Below are 19,869 nucleotides of genomic sequence, written 5' to 3'. Positions count from 1 at the left end.
TCAGGATCATCCCTAGTCCAATGATGGAGGAGTCCACCCCGTCTCGTGTGGGCCCCTTCTCCTGGCTGTGGTCCACCCTGAGGCGCGTGGAAGTGGAGGCGCTCCGCCAAGACGCTAGAACGTTGCAGTGCACATGTGCTACGAGAAAGCGTGTGACCTAGAGAAATTAGGAAACGACAAGACCTTGTATAGTGCACCGATGAGATGTTGGGGAGGCTAAGGAGTGACTCCTCGGTCTGTCCCGCCTAGTCCCAACGTCGGACTTTGCGGTGTGCAAGGGGCGGGCTTAGTATGTGTGAGCGTTTCGACCAATAACGCGCGACGGTCTAAAATGCGTGTGCATTAGGCGTGACTAGAAACCTCTGACCAATCGTACCCGCATTCCTTAGCCTCCGCAACATCTCATCGGTGCACTGTACTTGCCAAAGCAACTCTTGAGGAAATTTACGACCCTCCTAGAGTGCATGACTTTTCATCAGGATATCGAAAAAGACTTCGTAGCTTTTGAGGACCGTTCGTGATTTGGTCGAAAACAACGAATTGGCTATGGTCTATCATAAATTAGTCTTTTAGGAATGTTTGAAGTGAAACTATTCCATTCCCTGGATTTCCGGCCTTCTCTCAGCTCGATCACCCACGTCGAGGGGTTTACAATTTAATCTCTGTCTATTTATATAAGTGTACGTACAGATGATGTTTGAATTTCGCTCTTAATTTATGACCATCGATACAAAAGGTCCTCGTCTGATATTCGAGACATATCGATACTACAGTCTATCAATAAATATTCCCATGGCAGTGTCGCCATAACACTCTAAACATATTCACGTGATAACGTTTCACGTTACAGTACAATACATAGAATTTTTCCTATGCAGACGTAACTAACACTACCGTCTTCGCTGTAGCAACCGTCATCGTCAAATATCGAACAGTCGTTCACACCATAGCGATATCGGCTTCCGTTTTTATAGGGTGTTCCATGTAAAATCCATTTTTTTAGTTACATTACTTTGTTTTATATTTTATTACTAATTTTCAAGAAATTAAACACATTTGATTTATACATAAGTCAGGTGAGGGTAGACAAATTTCCGGCCGCCAGAAGGCGGCCGGCAACGCTACGACAGTCGTCGTATCTCCAAAGTTTTAAATCGGACACCCTATAGATAGTCAGGTTGGAATCCCCGCTGTGTCAACGGCTGTTCGACACTTGACGATGTCAGCTTATTACAGTGAAGACGGTTGTGTTAATTACGTCTGTATAGGAGAAATTCTATGTATTGTACGAAAATTTTTAATTAATATCTCGGAAACTAATAGGAAGCCGAAGATACCACTTTATATTTGGGGTCCCCTACCCCCTCCCCCCTGCCCCTCAAAATTTCATCTTGACCGGCGACCGGTCGTATTCGGAACTTCATCCATTAATTAATCACGCAGAATATTCAAACGCCCATAAACGAAAATACATCAATAAAACATCTTCAATAAACCAAAAACGCTAGATTGACCTTAAACGATTTCCGCTATGCGTATGTAGCGAATCTAGTCACTACGTTTGTGGGAAGAATACACGCGACTACAGTAAAAGCTGGATATATGCAACAAACATTGGGACCCAGACGTTGCATATATCCAGTCGAGGTGTCTAATCTCGGGTTACACGCGACGAGCAGCCAAGCGTGAACGTAGAAAAGGACAGACAGTGGTGGAAAGAGAAAGGTCCGAAATCAAAGGAAAGAGCCGAAACGTATCGGTGTGACTAATACTAATTGAATCAAAAAACTTTTTAAATTTTGACTTTTTTTGAGTGAAACTTTTACTAGCGCATTGGTGAGATTTTTGTGAGTAAAGTGGTACCAAACACGATATAGTTTCAATTATAATTACTTGCTAAAATTGATGTTATAAGTTGGCGAAAAGCAAGAGAGATCGAAATCCAAACCAGTCGCGGTGTCGGCTTTGGTTTCAAAGGTTTCATTTATCCTAGCGAGGAGTCGATTCTGGGCATTTAATGTTTCATTTATTCAAGCGAGGAGTCGATTCCGGGCATTTAATGTTTCATTTATTCAAGCAAGGAGTCGATTCTGGGCATTTAATGTTTCATTTATCCAAGCGAGGTGTCGATTCTGAATCCGTACGCATGTTTTCTTTGCAGCTGACATGCCGATTCTGTGTCCGTACACATCTTTTATATTCAGCCGACATCATTTATATTCAGTCGTGGTCTCAATTCTATATTGTTTATTCTATTACTATTGTTTATAAATATAATTCAACCTATATCGAGTTTGGTATCATTTTAATCAGAAAAATCTCACAAATGCATTGGCAACAGTTTCATTGAGAAAAAGTTAAAAATAAAAAAGTTTTATCGTTGAATTAGTATTAGTCACACCGATATACGGTCGGATCATATTACACGGTTTCCTCGCCGAGCGGCTCGGTTCGGCTTAGGGGGATCCCCCAAAATGGAGAGGATAGCGATGGTGCATATATCCAGCCAAACTTTTGTTGCATATATCCAGCTTTTACTGTACTCGTCAGATGAATGCTTTTATTTTCGCTCGTTTACAGAAACCCACGCATGGGGCGATGCTTTTCGTACAGACTATTTCAGACGCCACGTTTTGGTGGGAAGTCCCCGTTGACTGAGAAGTAGATGGCTGTCTCGTTTATTCATAGCACGTGGCGTCGGCTGCTCTTCGCGCCTCTTGCGGCTGTCGCCTGAACGACCTCCACCCAAGAACGCTGCTCGCGAATGTTGGCAGGCGTGGGCAGGGCTGCCACACGTAACGCGCCGATGCGCTCTCTGTTGGCAAGAGTCCTGAGTATATTTTGCGCATGCGCACTACAATTAATTATAAAACAAACTTGTAAATAATTAAGAAATTATTCACTCACAAACAATGAAAATGATATATTTGAAAATCACAAACTATTTCCAATCAATTGCAGTTATCAGTTATCACAAAATCTGTTTATTATAAAAAATTACTAAAAAGTTTCTGAAAATTACTAAAATGGCTGACATTATGACTGAAATAAATTCGCTAATTACAAAAGAACTAATTTGTCACAAATGTTGAAAATAGACTCACAATCAATCATAAACGATTTACAAACAAAATACACTAAGAAAAATTAAAAATAAATCATATTTTATTATTTCCGCCGACTAGCTTCATGGAGGTAACGGACCCACGCAGACCGCACCTTACCTTGGGGTACTAGGTACCCTCAGAATCGTAACCCATTAATAACAAAAGCATGTCCAGTCTTATTGGATCTGTAATCACTGTTGAAATACAAACATAATCTGGTACACTTTATGCATGAAGTAGTGTATTACTATTTAAATTCTTTGATTTACAAAGAATTAAACGCATTGACTTTTAACCAATAATTTTATTTTCAATGATTTGATTACGCGAAGGAATATTTTTATTCTTGTAGAAATGGTATGGCATTTATAAACCTAAAGTAAATTTGTAGTAATTGATAACCTTACTTGCTAGTTTTATAGACAATGAGTTTATTTAAATTTGTCGTAATCTGAATGTATTTTGAAATAGAACAATTCATTGTATTCATTTTTATGATTTGTTTTGTTAGTTTACTGATAATAAAATTAATAACAAGTGTGCTCACAAAGTAACTCCTACTTTCTTAAAATACATTTTTCGGTACAGATAGTTTATCATTTCTAATGATTAAAATTTTATTTATAATTTAATAAGTTTATATTATAATATTCTATAGGCTTCCAATGATGGTATACCTCCACCTGCAGCAGTACCTGGGTTTCCATCAGCAACTCCAAATATTGCTTCTAATTTTGTACCACCAATTATACCCACTGCACCATTTATACCTCCTCCTAGTTTACCACCTGGTCCACCAGGTATAATGCCTCCACAATTTTCCATACCTCCTCCTGGTTTTAGTTTTCCAATTACCGGTGCTCCTCCACCTGATACTGGAGTGATAGGTCAGTACTTTCACATAAAAAGTTTTTTCTAAATGTTTAGGATTAATATGTTTTATTTAAATGTGCCTTATATTTCAGCTGCACCTCCTCAAATAACCGCACCAGGTATTCCTCCTCCAGCACCTATTGCAAGCGAAGCTACATCAAGTGTACAACCTATTGCAACAGAAAAAAAGACTGATTGGACTGAACATAAAGCCCCAGATGGCAGAACATATTATTATAATAGTGTTACAAAACAATCTTTATGGGAGAAGCCAGATGAATTAAAAACACCTAGTGAATTATTATTATCACAGTGTCCTTGGAAAGAATATAAGTCAGAGAATGGAAAAGTATACTATCATAATGTAACAACTAAGGAATCAAGATGGACTATTCCTAAAGAATTAGAAGAACTGAAAGCAAGAATTGCAGCTGAAGAAGCAGCAGCAGCAGCTGCAGTGGTTGTAGCAAGTGCTACAAATACGTTAGTAAAATATACAGATAATAAAACAATTATACAAGGAGAAAATAAAGATTATGGAAGTAATTACCGATATCTTGATCTTTCAGTATAGTTCCTGTTGGTATGCAACATTTATCTCCAAATGTAGCAATCACAAATACATCTCAAACTAGTACACCAGAACCAGGTGGAAAATCTGCCATTGAACAAGCTATGGCTGCAACACTTGCAGCAATAAACATTCCTACTCCACCTGCAAAGCCAGATGAAGATAGTAATTCTGCAAAAGGATCAGCAAATGATAGCCGTACTAGCACTCCTGAACCAAAAATGCAATTTAAAGATAAAAAGGAAGCAATTGAAGCATTTAAAGAATTATTAAGGGAAAGAGATGTACCATCAAATGCTACATGGGAACAAGCAGTAAAATTAATACAAAGTGATCCTAGGTATCCGCAAATGAAGAAATTAAATGAACGCAAACAAGCATTCAATGCATATAAAACACAGAAACTTAAAGAAGAACGCGAACATGAACGTTTAAGGTAAGTAATTTTGTATAGCTTTGTATAATGATTGAAATGTGAGAGAAAGAAAGAAAACGTAACATGTTTTATCAAACAGATTAAAAAAAGCTAAGGAGGATCTGGAACAATTTCTATTAGAAAACGATAGAATGACAAGTACAACAAAGTATTACAAATGTGAGGAAATGTTTGGCAATTTAGAAGTATGGAGATCTGTAGGAGATTCGGATCGTCGAGATATTTATGAGGACGTCATTTTTAATTTGGCTAAACGCGAGAAAGAAGAAGCAAAGCAGTTGAAAAAAAGAAATACCAAGAGATTAGCTCAAGTTTTGGATACTATGACTGATGTTACATATAAGACCACTTGGCAAGAAGCACAAGCATTACTTTTACAACATGCGGCATTTGCAGAAGATGCAGATTTGCTAGAAATGGATAAAGAAGATGCCTTACTTGTATTTGAAAATCATATACGTCAATTAGAAAAAGATGAAGAAGAAGAAAAAGAACATGAAAAGAAACGTAGAAAACGACAGGAAAGGAAAAATAGGGATGCATTTATAGTAAGTTTTATAAACTTTTGGAACTTCATGTTATTTTTTAGAAACTATTTTTTAAGCGAAAAAAAATTTTTTTCAGAGCCTACTTGACGAACTTCACGAGCAAGGAAAATTAACATCAATGTCACTTTGGGTAGAACTTTATCCAATGTTATCTGCTGATTTAAGATTTTCAGCTATGCTTGGACAATCTGGATCAACTCCTTTAGATCTTTTCAAGTTTTATGTTGAAGATTTAAAATCTAGATTCCACGACGAGAAGAAAATTATAAGAGAAATTCTAAAGGACAAAAACTTCGAAGTGCAAGTTAACACTACTTTTGAAGAATTTGCAACTGTAGTATGCGAAGATAGAAAATCTGCAACATTAGATGCTGGAAATGTAAAATTAACATACAATTTACTGCTTGAAAAAGCTGAAGCGCGGGAAAAAGAACGAGTAAAAGAAGAAACCAGGAAATTTAAAAAATTAGAAACAGGTTTCAAAAATTTACTAAAAACTCTTAATGTTGATTATCAAATGACATGGGAAGATGTTAGAAGTAAAATCGAAGAAGACCCAGATTTTAAAGCGATAACGTTAGAAAGTGAAAGAATTAGGATTTTTAAAGAATACCAACACGAACTTGAAGAAAGTTGTAGTCACCATCATATTAGAAGTAAAAAGAAGAAAACGAAAAAGGTGAAACGAAAATCACGGTCTCGATCGCACAGTGTAAGTATATTGTACGATATAAAAGTGTGAATATGATGAATTACGTCTTTCTTTCTTAGGAGTCGGAAGGTAGTGATAAAGGTTTAAAGAAAAAGCGACATAAATCACGTTCACCAAGTGTTCCCAGTAAATCGGACAGTTCTGAATCCGATACTAGAAAATCAAAACGAAAGAAAAGTAAAAAGAAGAGAGGTCGCAGTCATTCTGTAAGTATAAGTGATCAATACAAATTTTAATTCAGTTTATATATTTCATTTCATTTCATTTTCTTTACAGCGGTCGCATTCGAGACTTCCATCTTCCGAAGAATCTCCAGACAGAAAACGAAAGGAAGAGAAACACAGAAGAGCTTCTGCTCATAGTGAAGGGTCCGTTACTGAAAATGCTGAACATCATGAACTTTCAGAAGATGAATTAGAAAAACAGAGAGCACAGTTATTGCGTGAATTACAAATGCAGCAAGAAGATAATTGAAAGCAGTTTATTTACTGATGATACTTCATGTAATTTTAAATAATTGCAATATTAAATTAAACTTTGTACAAAATCTAACTATTTCTTTATTTTATCAATGTGTAATAAAATCTTGCACATGTTCTAGTCAATAAAAAAAGGATTGAAAGCTGCCTGAAAAAATGAAGTATTTCTTAATTTTTTATATTCTAAAAGAAATTTAAAAATGTTTGATTATGACTTTTAAATAGGCTGTACTTTATATACCGTATAATGAATTGCATATACATAAATACTAATGAAGTAATGTTCGAAAGACAGCAAAAATTTACGAACTGTTTTCAATTTTTCAAAGAACATCTACATAAATATTAGAATAGAGAAATTGTAATTTTATATCTTTGTTATCTATATTTTTTTTAAAAGTTATAATTTTCAGTTATACTGAAATTTCAAAAATATTAATTTCCTGACAAAGATCTTTATTACGTTATCATTTAAATTCGTTTATTTCATTGTTGACACTTAATAATTTTATAAATATTAAATTTTTTAAAAATTTATTTTCCATGATTCTTATAGAACAACTTCCTAATAATATATTCATATAAGCAGCTTCCAAATATTTCTTGAATATCTAATATATTCGTTACATATTCATGAGTATTTATCTTATTACATACATTTTTATTAGCGACTTAATTCTGACACCTTTCTTTATAGAATCTCATTACGGCCCTGTTTCATAGTCGAATTGACGAAGGGTGGGGAATACAAGGGGGAAGGTTTCACTTACTTATTTGCTCGATCGTAGCCACTGTCGAGTTTTGTAGTTTCGACAATCCGCTACCTTTCATCTGACTTTTTCGACAATTGGTTTTAAGTAAAATTCATTGTTCATTTCAGAGAATTTATATTAAAGTGAAGGTGTTGATGCAAAGAGTAATACAGGAAAGAGAATAGAAATACCAAAACAATGTTGAGCCTTTGCCGTCAAGCATTAATAGCTAACAGTCAAAAGTGAGTACAAAAATAAAAATTTCTGGCGAAATATATATATTAATGTGACATATAAGTTCTTTTTTCCTGCGTATCATTTATATTAAATCTTACTAAAGTATATTGATTATTCTCACGCATTGACACATGTACGGTGCAACACGTCCACACGTAGTAAAGGGGCGCGCGTGTATGTAGATGTCAGCTTATTGGTGTGTTGCTGGTCCTCCGATTCATTTTCTTTGTCTAATCTACACTGTTCGCATGGTACTTCCTTGTCTACGAAAAGGATAGACTACTTTGCCAGTTCCGATGGAACTTTCCACTGTAAAACTGTTCAGAAAGGTGTTGTTTGATAGCTCACTAACCGTCATTTTCGACAATATCTTTCTGTCTACTATGTCATTTGGTTTTTTTGCAAACTCCTTTCAAACAATTATTTTAACGTGTTTTATTGAATTTTTAGGGAAAAAAATATATTAAAATATGTTTTTTATTAGATATGTAATTAATTCAGTAGTTGTTCTACTTTCAATATTACTCCTTGTAATTGTGTAAATGAATATACCTAAGTACACAAAGTTTATTAGCATGTATATGAATGTTACTTGTTTAGCGACTTTTATATTTCTTTTTAAATTTTTTAGACATTTTACGCGGATTGTATGTCAAAATTAAAATTTTTTTTTTCAAACTTGAATCAGTGTTTTTATTCTAACACGTACGTGTGCTTGAAATATGATAATTTTATAGATTTTTATATACATGCATAGCTTACATTGGTAATATCTGCCGCATCCGTAATGCGTTAAAGACCTATTCGAATTGCGTTCGATGGCCTCAATATTTGACAATCGATACATGTTTTGATTCCATATAAGCATTTACTTTATTCACTTAGTTGGAACACAAATGTTAGTTTTGATGACTTTTAATAATTAATAGATAAAAAACAGAAATAATTTACGAATTATAACAGAAAGAAAAAAAAATTGAAAAAACGAAACAAAAGACAAAATATATGGTCATATTATTCAGAATAATAAACTTTCTAGCATACTGTCCAATCGAAACTGGTGTATTTTTAGATCGATTCATTCATTTTATATGCTTGTCTAATCTCTATAACTTAATTCAATTGCCGCAATTGTTATCGAATCTTATTCCTTGTAATTAGTAATATGGTGATAACCGCAATAACATGGGCCACTGAGATTATGTTACATAATACTCTGACCATGTTGTGTTTGACACGTGTACATACATACACAAGTTTAAAATAACGTCTTTCCCTCCTTAAAATAATTTCTGTTCTCTTTTCATTTATGTAACATACGTGCGACATTTTTTAGATCGATTTTAAAAAGCTGTATTTCGTATATTTTTTTTGCAATATAAAAAAGATAATTGTACTTTTATAATTATAAATTATTTAATACATTTTTATAGATTATAATTTAAGTGCATAAAAGTATTGTTTTAATGTATTAAAGATTGTATTAATAAAGTGTACATACAGTTTCATATTATTACTGTCATTATTTGTTTTATAATTAACTGAATATACATAAATATACCAGTATCATATTCTTGAGATAAACAACTAGTTATAAGAATAGCTCTCTTGAGGCTTGAGATTTCAAGTTGAAGATAAAATGATTTAGCTGTTAATATAAAGTACACAGATAAACATTTGCAAGTGATATGGAGACAAGTTTTAAAGCCAATATTTGCTTCTTTTTCTAATCTTATTGTCACAATAAATACAAATACAAATACATTTGTAAATATTTAAGCATCAAAATGCTTTAAATTCTGAGATAAGTAAGCTTGGGTGGTAAATGACACATATTTAATATTTTTGTAAACAGAGTTGGTACCAGATGTTTAGGCTCCATAGTACCAGTATCAAACCCCCCTGAATTTCCTTTGGAAAATGAACCTGTTTACAGTTACAAGAAAGGTAGCCCAGAGAGGGCAGAATTAGAAAAGGTCTTGAAAGAGATGTCTAATGAGTGTGAAGAAGTGCCATTGGTCATTGGAAATGAAGAAATTAAAACTGACCTATGTAGATATCAAGTTATGGTAAGTTGAGTATTTACTCAAGTATAATAGAATAAATATCAGTGATTATAATAATATAAATTTTCAGCCACACAATCATGAAGCAAAAATTGCAAAGTACTATTGGGCAACGCCTGCTTTAATTAAAAAAGCAATAGATGTTGCTGTGAAGGCTCAGCGTGAGTGGGATAAATGTCCAATAGAAAAGCGTTTAGAAATTTGGTTGAGGGCAGCTGATCTAATGGCAAAAAAGTATAGGCAACATTTGAATGTTTCTACAATGCTTGGTCAGAGTAAAACAGTTATTCAAGCAGAAATCGACAGCGCAGCAGAATTAGTTGACTTCTTTAAGATGCATGGATATTTTGCTAAAGAGGCCTTAAAATACCAACCAATCTCACCTGATCCTAAAGAGACATTAAATTCAATGAGGTACAGAGGAATGGATGGTTTTGTTGCTGCTGTGTCACCATTTAACTTCACTGCTATTGGTGGTAATCTTAGTTATACGCCAGCTTTAATGGTTTGTATTATTTAATCTAATGGTTGAATTTGTATATTCCATCTAAATTAACAAATATAAAATATTTTTAGGGTAATGCAGTTCTTTGGAAACCGTCTGATACAGCTTTACTTTCTAACTGGTGGATATTCAAAATATGCAGAGAAGCTGGTGTACCACCAGGTGTAGTTAACTTTGTTCCATGCGAAGGTCCTGTTTTTGGTGATACTATTACTAGTTCACCTTACTTGACCGGAATTAATTTTACTGGATCAGTTCCAACGTTTAATCGTTTGTGGATGCAAGTTGGTCAAAATTTGGGAAAATATAAGAATTATCCCAAGTTGATAGGCGAATGTGGTGGAAAAAATTATCATTTTATACATCCGAGCGCTGATGTAGAATCAGTTATCAATGGAACTATCAAAAGCGCCTTCGAGTTTAATGGTCAAAAATGTTCAGCCTGCAGTAGAATGTATGTTCCAGAATCATTGTGGTTTAAGGTATATTTATATATTTTAGTTTTAAAATAAAAGGTTATACCTTTTCGAACAAAGTTTTAATATAGAAATATTATTTATGTAGATAAAAGAAGGTCTTTTATCGATTCGTGACAAACTGAAGATTGGTGACGTTAGAGATTTTACTGTGTTCACTGGAGCAGTCATAGATGAAGTTGCATTTAAGAGAATTTCTGGTTACATAGAACATGCTAAGAAGTCGCCAAATTTAGAAATCATTGGTGGCGGAAAATATGATAATTCGTATGTATCGTTTTACATTTAACTTACATATGTATTTTATCTCTATCATTTCTAACATATAGTTTTCTTCATCAGGCATGGATACTTCATTGATCCAACAATAGTAGTAACAAAAGATCCAAAGGATAAAATAATGACGGAAGAAATATTCGGTCCGGTATTAACTATTTATGTGTACAAAGATTCACAGCTTGACGAAACGATGCAATTAGTAGAATCTTCAACACCGTACGCCTTAACCGGATCAATATTTGCACAAGACGAGTAAATATCCCAAATAGATAAGGTTTCATTATATTGTATATTATAATCTTTTTCTTCTTTTTTTAGAAATTGGGCAAGAAGGGCTCTAGAAGAATTTAAATACACAGCTGGTAACTTTTATATTAATGACAAATCGACAGGTTCGATTGTTGGTCAGCAACCGTTTGGTGGAAGTCGAATGTCCGGTACAAATGATAAAGCTGGCGGTCCTCACTACGTTCTTCGCTGGGCATCGCCGCAATCAATCAAAGAAACCTTTGTTCCTTTACGCGAATACGATTACGAATACATGAGATCTTAGGTGTAAGTATCGTTAACAGTTTGCAGTAATCGAATAATGTATGTATTGTACGGTATCTTCAAGTGCAAACTGACAAACTACTGATGTTCACGATCGGTCAGTAAGAAATAATGAAATATCTTTATGCATTTCTTTGCGTGGACTCGTCGGATTCACATGTAAGGCGCTATTTACGATGTAAGTGATCCGCGCTTTGTAGAAATTTATACTGTAAAGCATACTGCTTATACATGAGGTAACTTATGATAAAGATAGCTGATCTTGCAAGAGAAAAAACATTCAATGATTGGTATCGCTTTATACCAATTGAACAGTATTTGTGTTTCATTGAATGTATTTGATTAGTTTGGTGATAAATAGCGTACAAAAGGAGACGAGCAGTTACAGAAACTAAATAGTATTTGCGAAGTTACTTTGGGGATAGTCTCACCATAAGTTTATCTTAATATATTTGCTGCCAACAGATAAAAAAAACTAACGTTTTGCACCATTCAGCGTTTAGAAACCTATACTGATAAGATCAATTTTCAGTATAATAATCTTTTAATATCTCAGGAATTACTATACATGGTCGCAAACAAAGAGGCATTTTCTTTTTCGTTTTTTTTTCTTCAGTCGTATATTGCAACAATACACGAAATTTTATAAGGATAATTATCCAAGTGCACTAATGATCGAGAAATCTTAACATCTGCGGTGTGTGTTGAACTTGTGATGAATGCGTACTAGCTAGAAAAACCTGTTGTGTTTTTCTGACCTCACTTTTTTATATTCTTGTATAGATCGTTTACAATGGCCGATTGTTACGTTATAAATGCGCAATGTGAAAAAAAGCATTCATTTTACTGTGTAATTTACAAGACAATATACATAGACGCGGGAATAAGGCACAGTAAAATGCAGAAGTTACCCTTAAATTATGTTGTCACGCCTGATCGTCGATCGTTCGGGTATGTTGTTGTTGAACAGTGTGATTGAGACAAAGCGTCTTGCAAGTCGAACAGTGATTAATAATTAAATATAAAAGTAATATGTTAGATGTTGTGGCTGATGTTATAATGTAATTTATTTTAAGTGTACTATAGCAATAAAATACCATACAATTAGGTACTTGTAAACACTTCAGTACTAAAATCGAACGTTTCTTTATTTTTATTTTATCACTACAATCATTGTCTTTATAAAAAAAGAAAAACTGTTAAGAGTACATGTTCTGTTATTAACTGTGTAGAGTTTGCTGTAGAAATAACAGAAATTAAATACTTTTTAATCACTGAATACTTTATTAACACAAATAAAATCTAATTGTAGGTAAATTCAGGTAAGTACTTCATTTCTTACTCCTGTACTACCTTTTTAAGATAATGTCAAAGATATTATTGTACAGTAACAAAATTATGGATGTTCATCCTTATAAACAAATATTTTAATGTAATTCATAAAAAAGTTTAATGTAAATTAACTGTAAATTCTGTTTACAAATATACATGTGACGCCTGTGGGGATCAGCATGCGCACAACCCACTCAGCTAGAGTGGGGGTAGAGAGAAAGCGAGAAGCCACTGAGTTCCATCGAAGTTATCGCAGTGAAGTTGGCGCACTAACACATTCACGCCGCGTCGGTGAGCCGATCGGCGAGGTGCCGATGACGCGGTGTGAATGTGTTAGTGAATGTGTAGACAACTTCACTGCGACAACTTCGATGGGACTCAGTGTAAGTACATACATACATATACTAATGTATCAGTGCGAGAAGTGGCGAGAAGCTCGCGCCATATTGCGCTTCGTGCCTACATTCAAGTCGAACCGACCTGCTGCGGAGGGGCGAGAATAAAGATCTTTGTTATATGTATGCAACGTCTGGGTCCCAATCTCTGTTGCATATATTCAGCTTTTATTGGATGGACCCAAGGTTCCTCCATTTATTAGTTCTGACACAGCCGACTCTAGTATGTATGTATTTTAGTTTTCTTGGGCTCTGCCCAAGATGGCGCTTCAGGGGGCAAGCGCCCCCTATATTGCCTAGCTACATTAAGGCGCTAAATATAACTTATGTAACCTATATTAGAAATTACAAACTCATTCCATACGCATTTGCTTACTCGCAGCGCCTTTTCTCCTCTCATGTCTTCATATAATTACTCACACTCAAACCATATCGTTACTGTCCCTCCTATACGTTGCTCCACTTTATTTCATGAACTTCCTTTAAATAACTTTCCCCGACTCTAGTACTAGCCGTGCTGAAGTAAAAATGGCAACACCGCGGGAGTCCGGTCTGAATATATCAACACCTACCCTACTCTATCTGCCTCCCGGACTCCCAGACTCCCCGACTCTCAGCCAATCAACGTCGTCAGACTCCCGGCACTCTCTTGGACTGCACATAACCTCTTTGGTTTCGTTCCAATAATTTCGCTTGTTTCAAAGTTTTTATTAACTTATATACACGTTTATCAATTCTTAAATGTTTCAATTTGATCCAAAGATGGTTTCATTTTGCTTCATACCTAAATTTTTTTGAAACCACTGTAAATATTTCAAATATCATGCTTCACAACACCAAACTACTTTGAGAGTACACAAAATATATATCACATTTATAACAATTTTATACTACCACATCACTTCTATTTGCCATAGTTGCAACGTTTATATATTGTTTATACATAATTAACACAAAATAGTGTATATTACTACAGCTTTTAATTAAAAAGGACGTTAATTACAATTCCGAGCACAGGACTCTGTTTTTGAAAATAGACTCCCGATTGTCACGTGAGCGGTGTTGCCACGTTGTTCAGCATGGCTAGTACTAGAGTCGGCTGTGGTTCTAACACGTTCTAGTAGTACCATAGTATTTTTTTATGCAGAATGTTTCAAGGAGTTGACACGAGTAAAAAAAAAAATGCAATTCCATTTAAATAAAAAGTGGATTTGCATTTTTTGAGTGCATCGTTGCATTCACGAAGAAAATGAAATCACAGAAAAATAGACATTGTCATACCATTGAACTTTTACATAAACAGCTTTTTCCTATCTCTTACCAAATTCAAGATATAACCCGTCCCAATTGCATGACGTATCCTGTATACTTTTATTAATTAAAATACATTTATTTAAAGAAGTTAATAACTTTTTCTAAAAATTATTCTCAGATAACACGTTCCTTCGGTTCTTAAGAGTAGGCATATACATATTTTTCAGCAGCGAGGGGTGCTACGGTGCACTGTACAAGAAAGTTCGTACATAACCTTCCGTATGCTCAACTTTTAACCATTGAATAGTAAGGTATCTAGGTTAGCTTTAGTATTATAAGCAGAAGTATGTGTTCAATGAAATATTCAGTTTCGTGCCCACTGTGTATTGTATTTTATAATAAATTTAGTATTTAAGCAACTTTGTTTAGTTCTAAGGATTATACCGTAGCAATAAGTGCAATTGTAAGCGGAAACGAAAAATTAGACTGTGTGAGCTCCGTTATTATACTTTTGTTCGTCATGTTTATTGTATCGTATGTAATTATTATCTATTTTGATACAATAAACGTTCGTTAAAAAAAAGAAACCGGTTAAGGTGTCCGGCTGTGGAACCGATGGAAACTTTTTTGTCGTAAGTTCGCGTCCCATAAAAGTCGAATTTTTTTTTTTCATAAAATTATTTTTTTTTTAAATTATTAATTACATAAAAATTCACAATATTCATTTAATAACGTATAAAAAATATTTTTAAAATATTTTATCATTAAGTGTACACAAAAATAAGTTTGGTGCACTATCGATTCTCTGGCTGTATGTTTAATTAAGGTAAAATATATATTGCTTTTCTTATTCTTCAATTATATTCTACAATACGTTCCTCCACTTCCGCTAAATCCATTCGATTTCTTCTTTCTTTTTTTTTCAGAACACATCGGCCAGGACACTTTAAGGAGCTCTGGAATAGGGTTGACGTTGGAAGACACCAATAGAAGAAGAGGGATATTCGATGGCTTAGAAGAAATCGTCGTTAATGGCTTTTCCCGAAGGATTTCCAAGCATTCCGTGAGCTTTTTTATGAGTTTTTCGAGCTAGCCGATCTAAGGAACGTTCACTCAAATCGAGATTCTCACCTTTTCACCGGCAGATCAGGCAGGATGACCTGACCGTCTTCGTTTCAACGTTGTTTTTTCTTCATCCATCTTTCGGTCTACTTCTGCCACCTTTCGACCTCCTCGATCCATCCTTTCTTTCCTTTTCTCGTGCTGAGCTCTTTCAGAACCTCTAGTTTCTTTTTACTTTTTTGGACAAACTAAATGGTTAGTTCCTTTTTTGTTCATAGCACTGCAAGGACGAGCAGATTCCATTCTTTACGAACATCTGAAATTGCTTGTTGAAATTAATCAAGAGGTGCTCCAAGAACAAGTATATTGTAAAACTATGTATTTTCAATATTCTGTTTCTGATTTAATTAATTTATTCTCATTTTTACACGAAAGATAATTTTTTATTTATAAATTGATATTTGGTATCAAATAAGAATTTACATTTTTAATATTGAATAAAATCAAAAAGAAAGAGAAATTAATTTTCAGGGAAAATATTTTCGTTACGTAAATAAATTTCTTTTAACTCCGTAAAATGTTTATAAATGAATATTTTTCAATAAAAAGGTCCGTGCTTTTATTAATATTTCTAAATGGGTTAATTATCGGAAAATTTTAATAATTCCTGAAAGCTTTTTTTTGAGTTTTGTGTCTAACTGGAATCAAATTAGTCAAAGTAGGTCATTCTATTGTTATTTTAGTGAACATTGAATAATGGGAATGCAACCAAAATATAAAAAAAAGCACTGAAAATTTATTATTTAACGATCTGCCAATTAGTTCATTAACGACCTGGAAATGATGCACGTGCGTTCGAGTTTACAAATTTTGCAATGTCGGAATCTGATTACACAGTCCAACAAATTTGAACTTTTTCTGTGATCTGCAATATCCATTACGTGATTCTTATAGGCTTTTGTTCACTGATTACGAATCTGCAAACCGTTTTGCTCCTATACGTACAGTTTTTGAGAAACAGGCATTTTTGTGAAAATGTGTGGTTGTGGGAAAAAATGCAGTATTACATGAAAAGTAAAAATGCCAGGCAGTTCAGGTTTATGTCAAAAGATAGAGGAGACTTTCCTCTATACGTCTGTATGAACAATTATATTTTTTAATGACTTTTAATATTTGTAAGTGCTTGTCAAAGTTTGAAAAAGAGGTGCTGTAGGTAGTTTGTACGCGCTATTTTTGTATTTTTATGAAAAATCTTTTATCTAGCAGGAATTTACTATACAGGATTGCATTCTATAAACATTTCTGATGAAGAAACCATTCACAGAAAGTATCGTTATAGTTTGGTGTTGGAACAAATAAAGAAAATATCCATCGACAACGTGACTACGACGCGTTGCCGCCAGGCGGCCATTATATGCCTACCTCACCGCGTCAGTGCCGTAACTACGCGTAATGGACATTTGTAACACTTTAATAGATTTTTGCTTAGTATGAGTGTGTATAATATTGCTATACAATGAATGCTATATCACTCATGTCCACGTCGGATAAATTTTACTGTTAAAGAGCAAATAGTTATTAAAGGATACCGTGGGTATACGGATTACGCGTAGTTACGGCACTGCCGCGGCGAGGTAGGCATACAATGGCCGTCTGGCGGCAACGCGTCGTAGTCACGTTGTCGACGGATATTTTATTTATTTGTTCCAACACCAAACCATACTGATACTTTCTGTGAATGGTTTTTTCATCAGAAATGTTCATAGAATGCAATCCTCAATAGTAAATTGGTGCTAGATAAAAGATTTTTCATAAAAATTCAAAAATAAAGCGTACAAACTACCTACGGCACCTCTTTTTCAAACTTTGACAAGCACTTACAAATATTAAAAATCATCAAAAAATATAATTGTTCATACAGACGTATAGAGGAAAGTCTCCTCTAACTTTTGACATAAACCTGAACTTCCTTGCATTTTTAGTTTTCATGTAATACTGCATTTTTTCCCAAAACCACACATTTTCACAAAAATGCCTGTTTCTCAAAAACTGTACGTATAGGAGCAAAACGGTTTGCAGATTCGTAATCAGTGAACAAAAGCCTATAAGAATCACGTAATGGATATTACAGATCAAAAATCGTGTTGTACCGTGTTATCAATATACACCAACAAGGGTATTATTCATGTTTTTGAAAAAAAAAGAGTAGTACAATGTTAGACTTATGTTTTAGACGATTCAGAAATACCAAGGTGATTATTTAAATAATATAGTCCACGTAAGACGTATAGATTGAATAAAGAAAAAACATTTGAACACTGCCAGCAACTCATGGACGACGCTTATGTTCATTTCTCACGCAATATTAATTCTAGAGGAACAATGTTTAACCGTTCTATCGTATTGTTTCATGCACGAAATAGAATTAGTCAGTATTATATTGCTGCTTTGCGTGATTTTCTACTTTAGTTCATCTTATTTCGTGCATCTCGAGTAAACAAATACTTTTTCAATTGAAAAACTGATCATGTTCCACATAATATTTGACGAATAACTTTATTTCAGAAAATTTCTAAGTTGCAAATTGGAGAGATGGAAATTAGGAATCTTAGGTCTTACAATTAAGGCCCAAAGTCTATATACTGTACGTCGCCAATTAGCTGGATTGATCCTTAAAGTTGATAAAGAAATAATTTCTAAAATATTTTTTTCGATCTGTAAAAATTTTCAAGAGCTTCTAACAATAAGTCTCAAATTGGAAAGTTGGAAGTTGAAAATCCCACAGCCTAAGTCTACTATTTGAGAGTTAAATATTAATATAGTGAAATTATGCCCACCAATCTTAAAACGTATAATTCTCACAATCAGTCGTCAAGTTGCATCTGTACACAATTTTACAATAAGTAGAAATGTATTAAATGTCAATCAGAGTCGAATAATTTCATTATCGGAATTGGCACAGTAAACCGGAAGAAGCATCCCTGTGGGTCGTCAACCTTAACCCCGACCATAATAGGGTACAATTTAGAAACGGTCGAAACAGACAATACCGTGTTCTTCGAAGCGTAAATCATTCCAAGATAGGTTGAGGTGATTACAGGAAGGAAAATGGAGGATAGAAGTGCATATCTTAATTACAATATTCCCACGAGTTGAACACAAGACCCTGTTGGCCGGCTCGTCGGCCAACCAACCCCGTTTCCAACCAGCCTGTAGGAATTTAATTAATTTGCCAGTGGCAAGCAGGCTTGCTCCTTGTCGCTACACTGAAATATTGTATCCTTCCTACCCTTTAAAACCCAATGCCAAACCTTGCAGTAGCACACCGTATCGTCTTTGCTCTTAGCTAGAGATAGCTTCGCAGGGTTGAGAAGAGTACCTTTCGATTGCTGGCCTCCTCTTCTCTTGCAACGCTAGACGAGATCTCGTTAAATGTTCGGATATCATTGAATTTCACTAGGATGGTGACACGTGAATGGCCGGTACAGCTTCTCCAGAGAGGATGTGATATGAATCCTTGCCATCTTTGATGAGGGTAGAACAACACTTTTGGAGCACTGATTTCGTTCAATCTTTACAGAATTACAGAAAATAGCAAAAACAATTTTTTTTTTAAACAGTGAAAGTTTTTATAACGTGTACTTAACCGTACGGCGTGCTTGATATACGGTCACCTAACCCATCATTGTAATTACAATTATTATAGTAATTAGAATCAGTTTTTGAAAATAATATAATTTATCTTAATATCTTTAGAAATATTATATTTTTAATTTTCATGATATTTTTCACACGTGTGTCCACTTGCAGAGGAACAACGATTTCAATTAGTTCTTTCGAATTAAGTTTTTAAAGAACCACGCCGCGACGACCGCGAGACTATTAGCCCCGATCTACAATAAGAAGTTGATCTGTCTACATTACGAAGAGTAAGCCTGAAGAGCGGCGTAAGGAGTTAGAGTAAGGGCGTAAGCGAAATAAATAATTTCCATTTCGTCTTACTCCTACTCCTGCTTTTGTTACGTTCGACCAATTAGAGCGCAGGAGGAAAATTACGGCAAATGTGCGAGATTTCTCTTGCGTTCTGATTGGCCCTTAATTCTTTCTACTCCATCGTATTGTAGACGGAGCCAGCGTAAGCATCTTTACGCCAAAATCGTTACTTCTACTTCTACTCCTTACTCTATCTATTGTAGATTGGGCCTTATAGTTAGTTTGAAACTTACAAGTTCA

General features: G+C 34.5%; 2 protein-coding genes and 1 long non-coding RNA gene across 4 annotated transcripts in view; all 3 read left to right on the top strand.

Annotated features, from left to right (window-relative positions):
- The first annotated feature begins 3,322 nt into the window (after positions 1-3,322).
- On the top strand, positions 3,323-6,721 carry Prp40 (pre-mRNA processing factor 40). 2 transcript variants are annotated; one of them, XM_034337177.2, is made up of 8 exons: positions 3,323-3,464; positions 3,766-3,994; positions 4,073-4,463; positions 4,550-4,987; positions 5,067-5,535; positions 5,612-6,214; positions 6,307-6,453; positions 6,524-6,721. In XM_034337177.2, the coding sequence occupies exons 1-8, from the start codon at positions 3,462-3,464 to the stop codon at positions 6,719-6,721; spliced, it is 2,478 nt and encodes an 825-aa protein (XP_034193068.1). In that variant the 5' UTR covers positions 3,323-3,461. The 2 variants fall into 2 exon arrangements, with proteins under 2 accessions (XP_034193068.1, XP_034193067.1); XM_034337176.2 differs by having other exon boundaries at positions 5,612-6,247.
- A 764-nt stretch (positions 6,722-7,485) lies between these two features.
- P5CDh1 (delta-1-Pyrroline-5-carboxylate dehydrogenase 1) lies at positions 7,486-12,700 on the top strand. The gene is made up of 7 exons (XM_034337179.2): positions 7,486-7,720; positions 9,571-9,784; positions 9,852-10,286; positions 10,358-10,768; positions 10,851-11,029; positions 11,105-11,293; positions 11,360-12,700. The coding sequence occupies exons 1-7, from the start codon at positions 7,677-7,679 to the stop codon at positions 11,592-11,594; spliced, it is 1,707 nt and encodes a 568-aa protein (XP_034193070.1). The 5' UTR covers positions 7,486-7,676; the 3' UTR covers positions 11,595-12,700.
- A 496-nt stretch (positions 12,701-13,196) lies between these two features.
- The window catches only part of LOC117610144 (uncharacterized), a 34,109-nt gene continuing 27,436 nt past the window's right edge, over positions 13,197-19,869 (top strand). Inside the window, exons 1-2 of the long non-coding RNA XR_004582804.2 lie at positions 13,197-15,206; positions 15,501-15,637. This is a non-coding gene — a long non-coding RNA (uncharacterized LOC117610144). The remainder of the gene's footprint in view (positions 15,207-15,500; positions 15,638-19,869) is intronic.

Source organism: Osmia lignaria, chromosome 13 (genome assembly GCF_051020975.1).
Source record: "Osmia lignaria lignaria isolate PbOS001 chromosome 13, iyOsmLign1, whole genome shotgun sequence".
Lineage (NCBI taxonomy): Eukaryota > Metazoa > Arthropoda > Insecta > Hymenoptera > Megachilidae > Osmia > Osmia lignaria.
The sequence above is the reverse complement of the archived record's forward strand: the minus strand, read 5'-3'. Positions and strand labels throughout refer to the sequence as shown.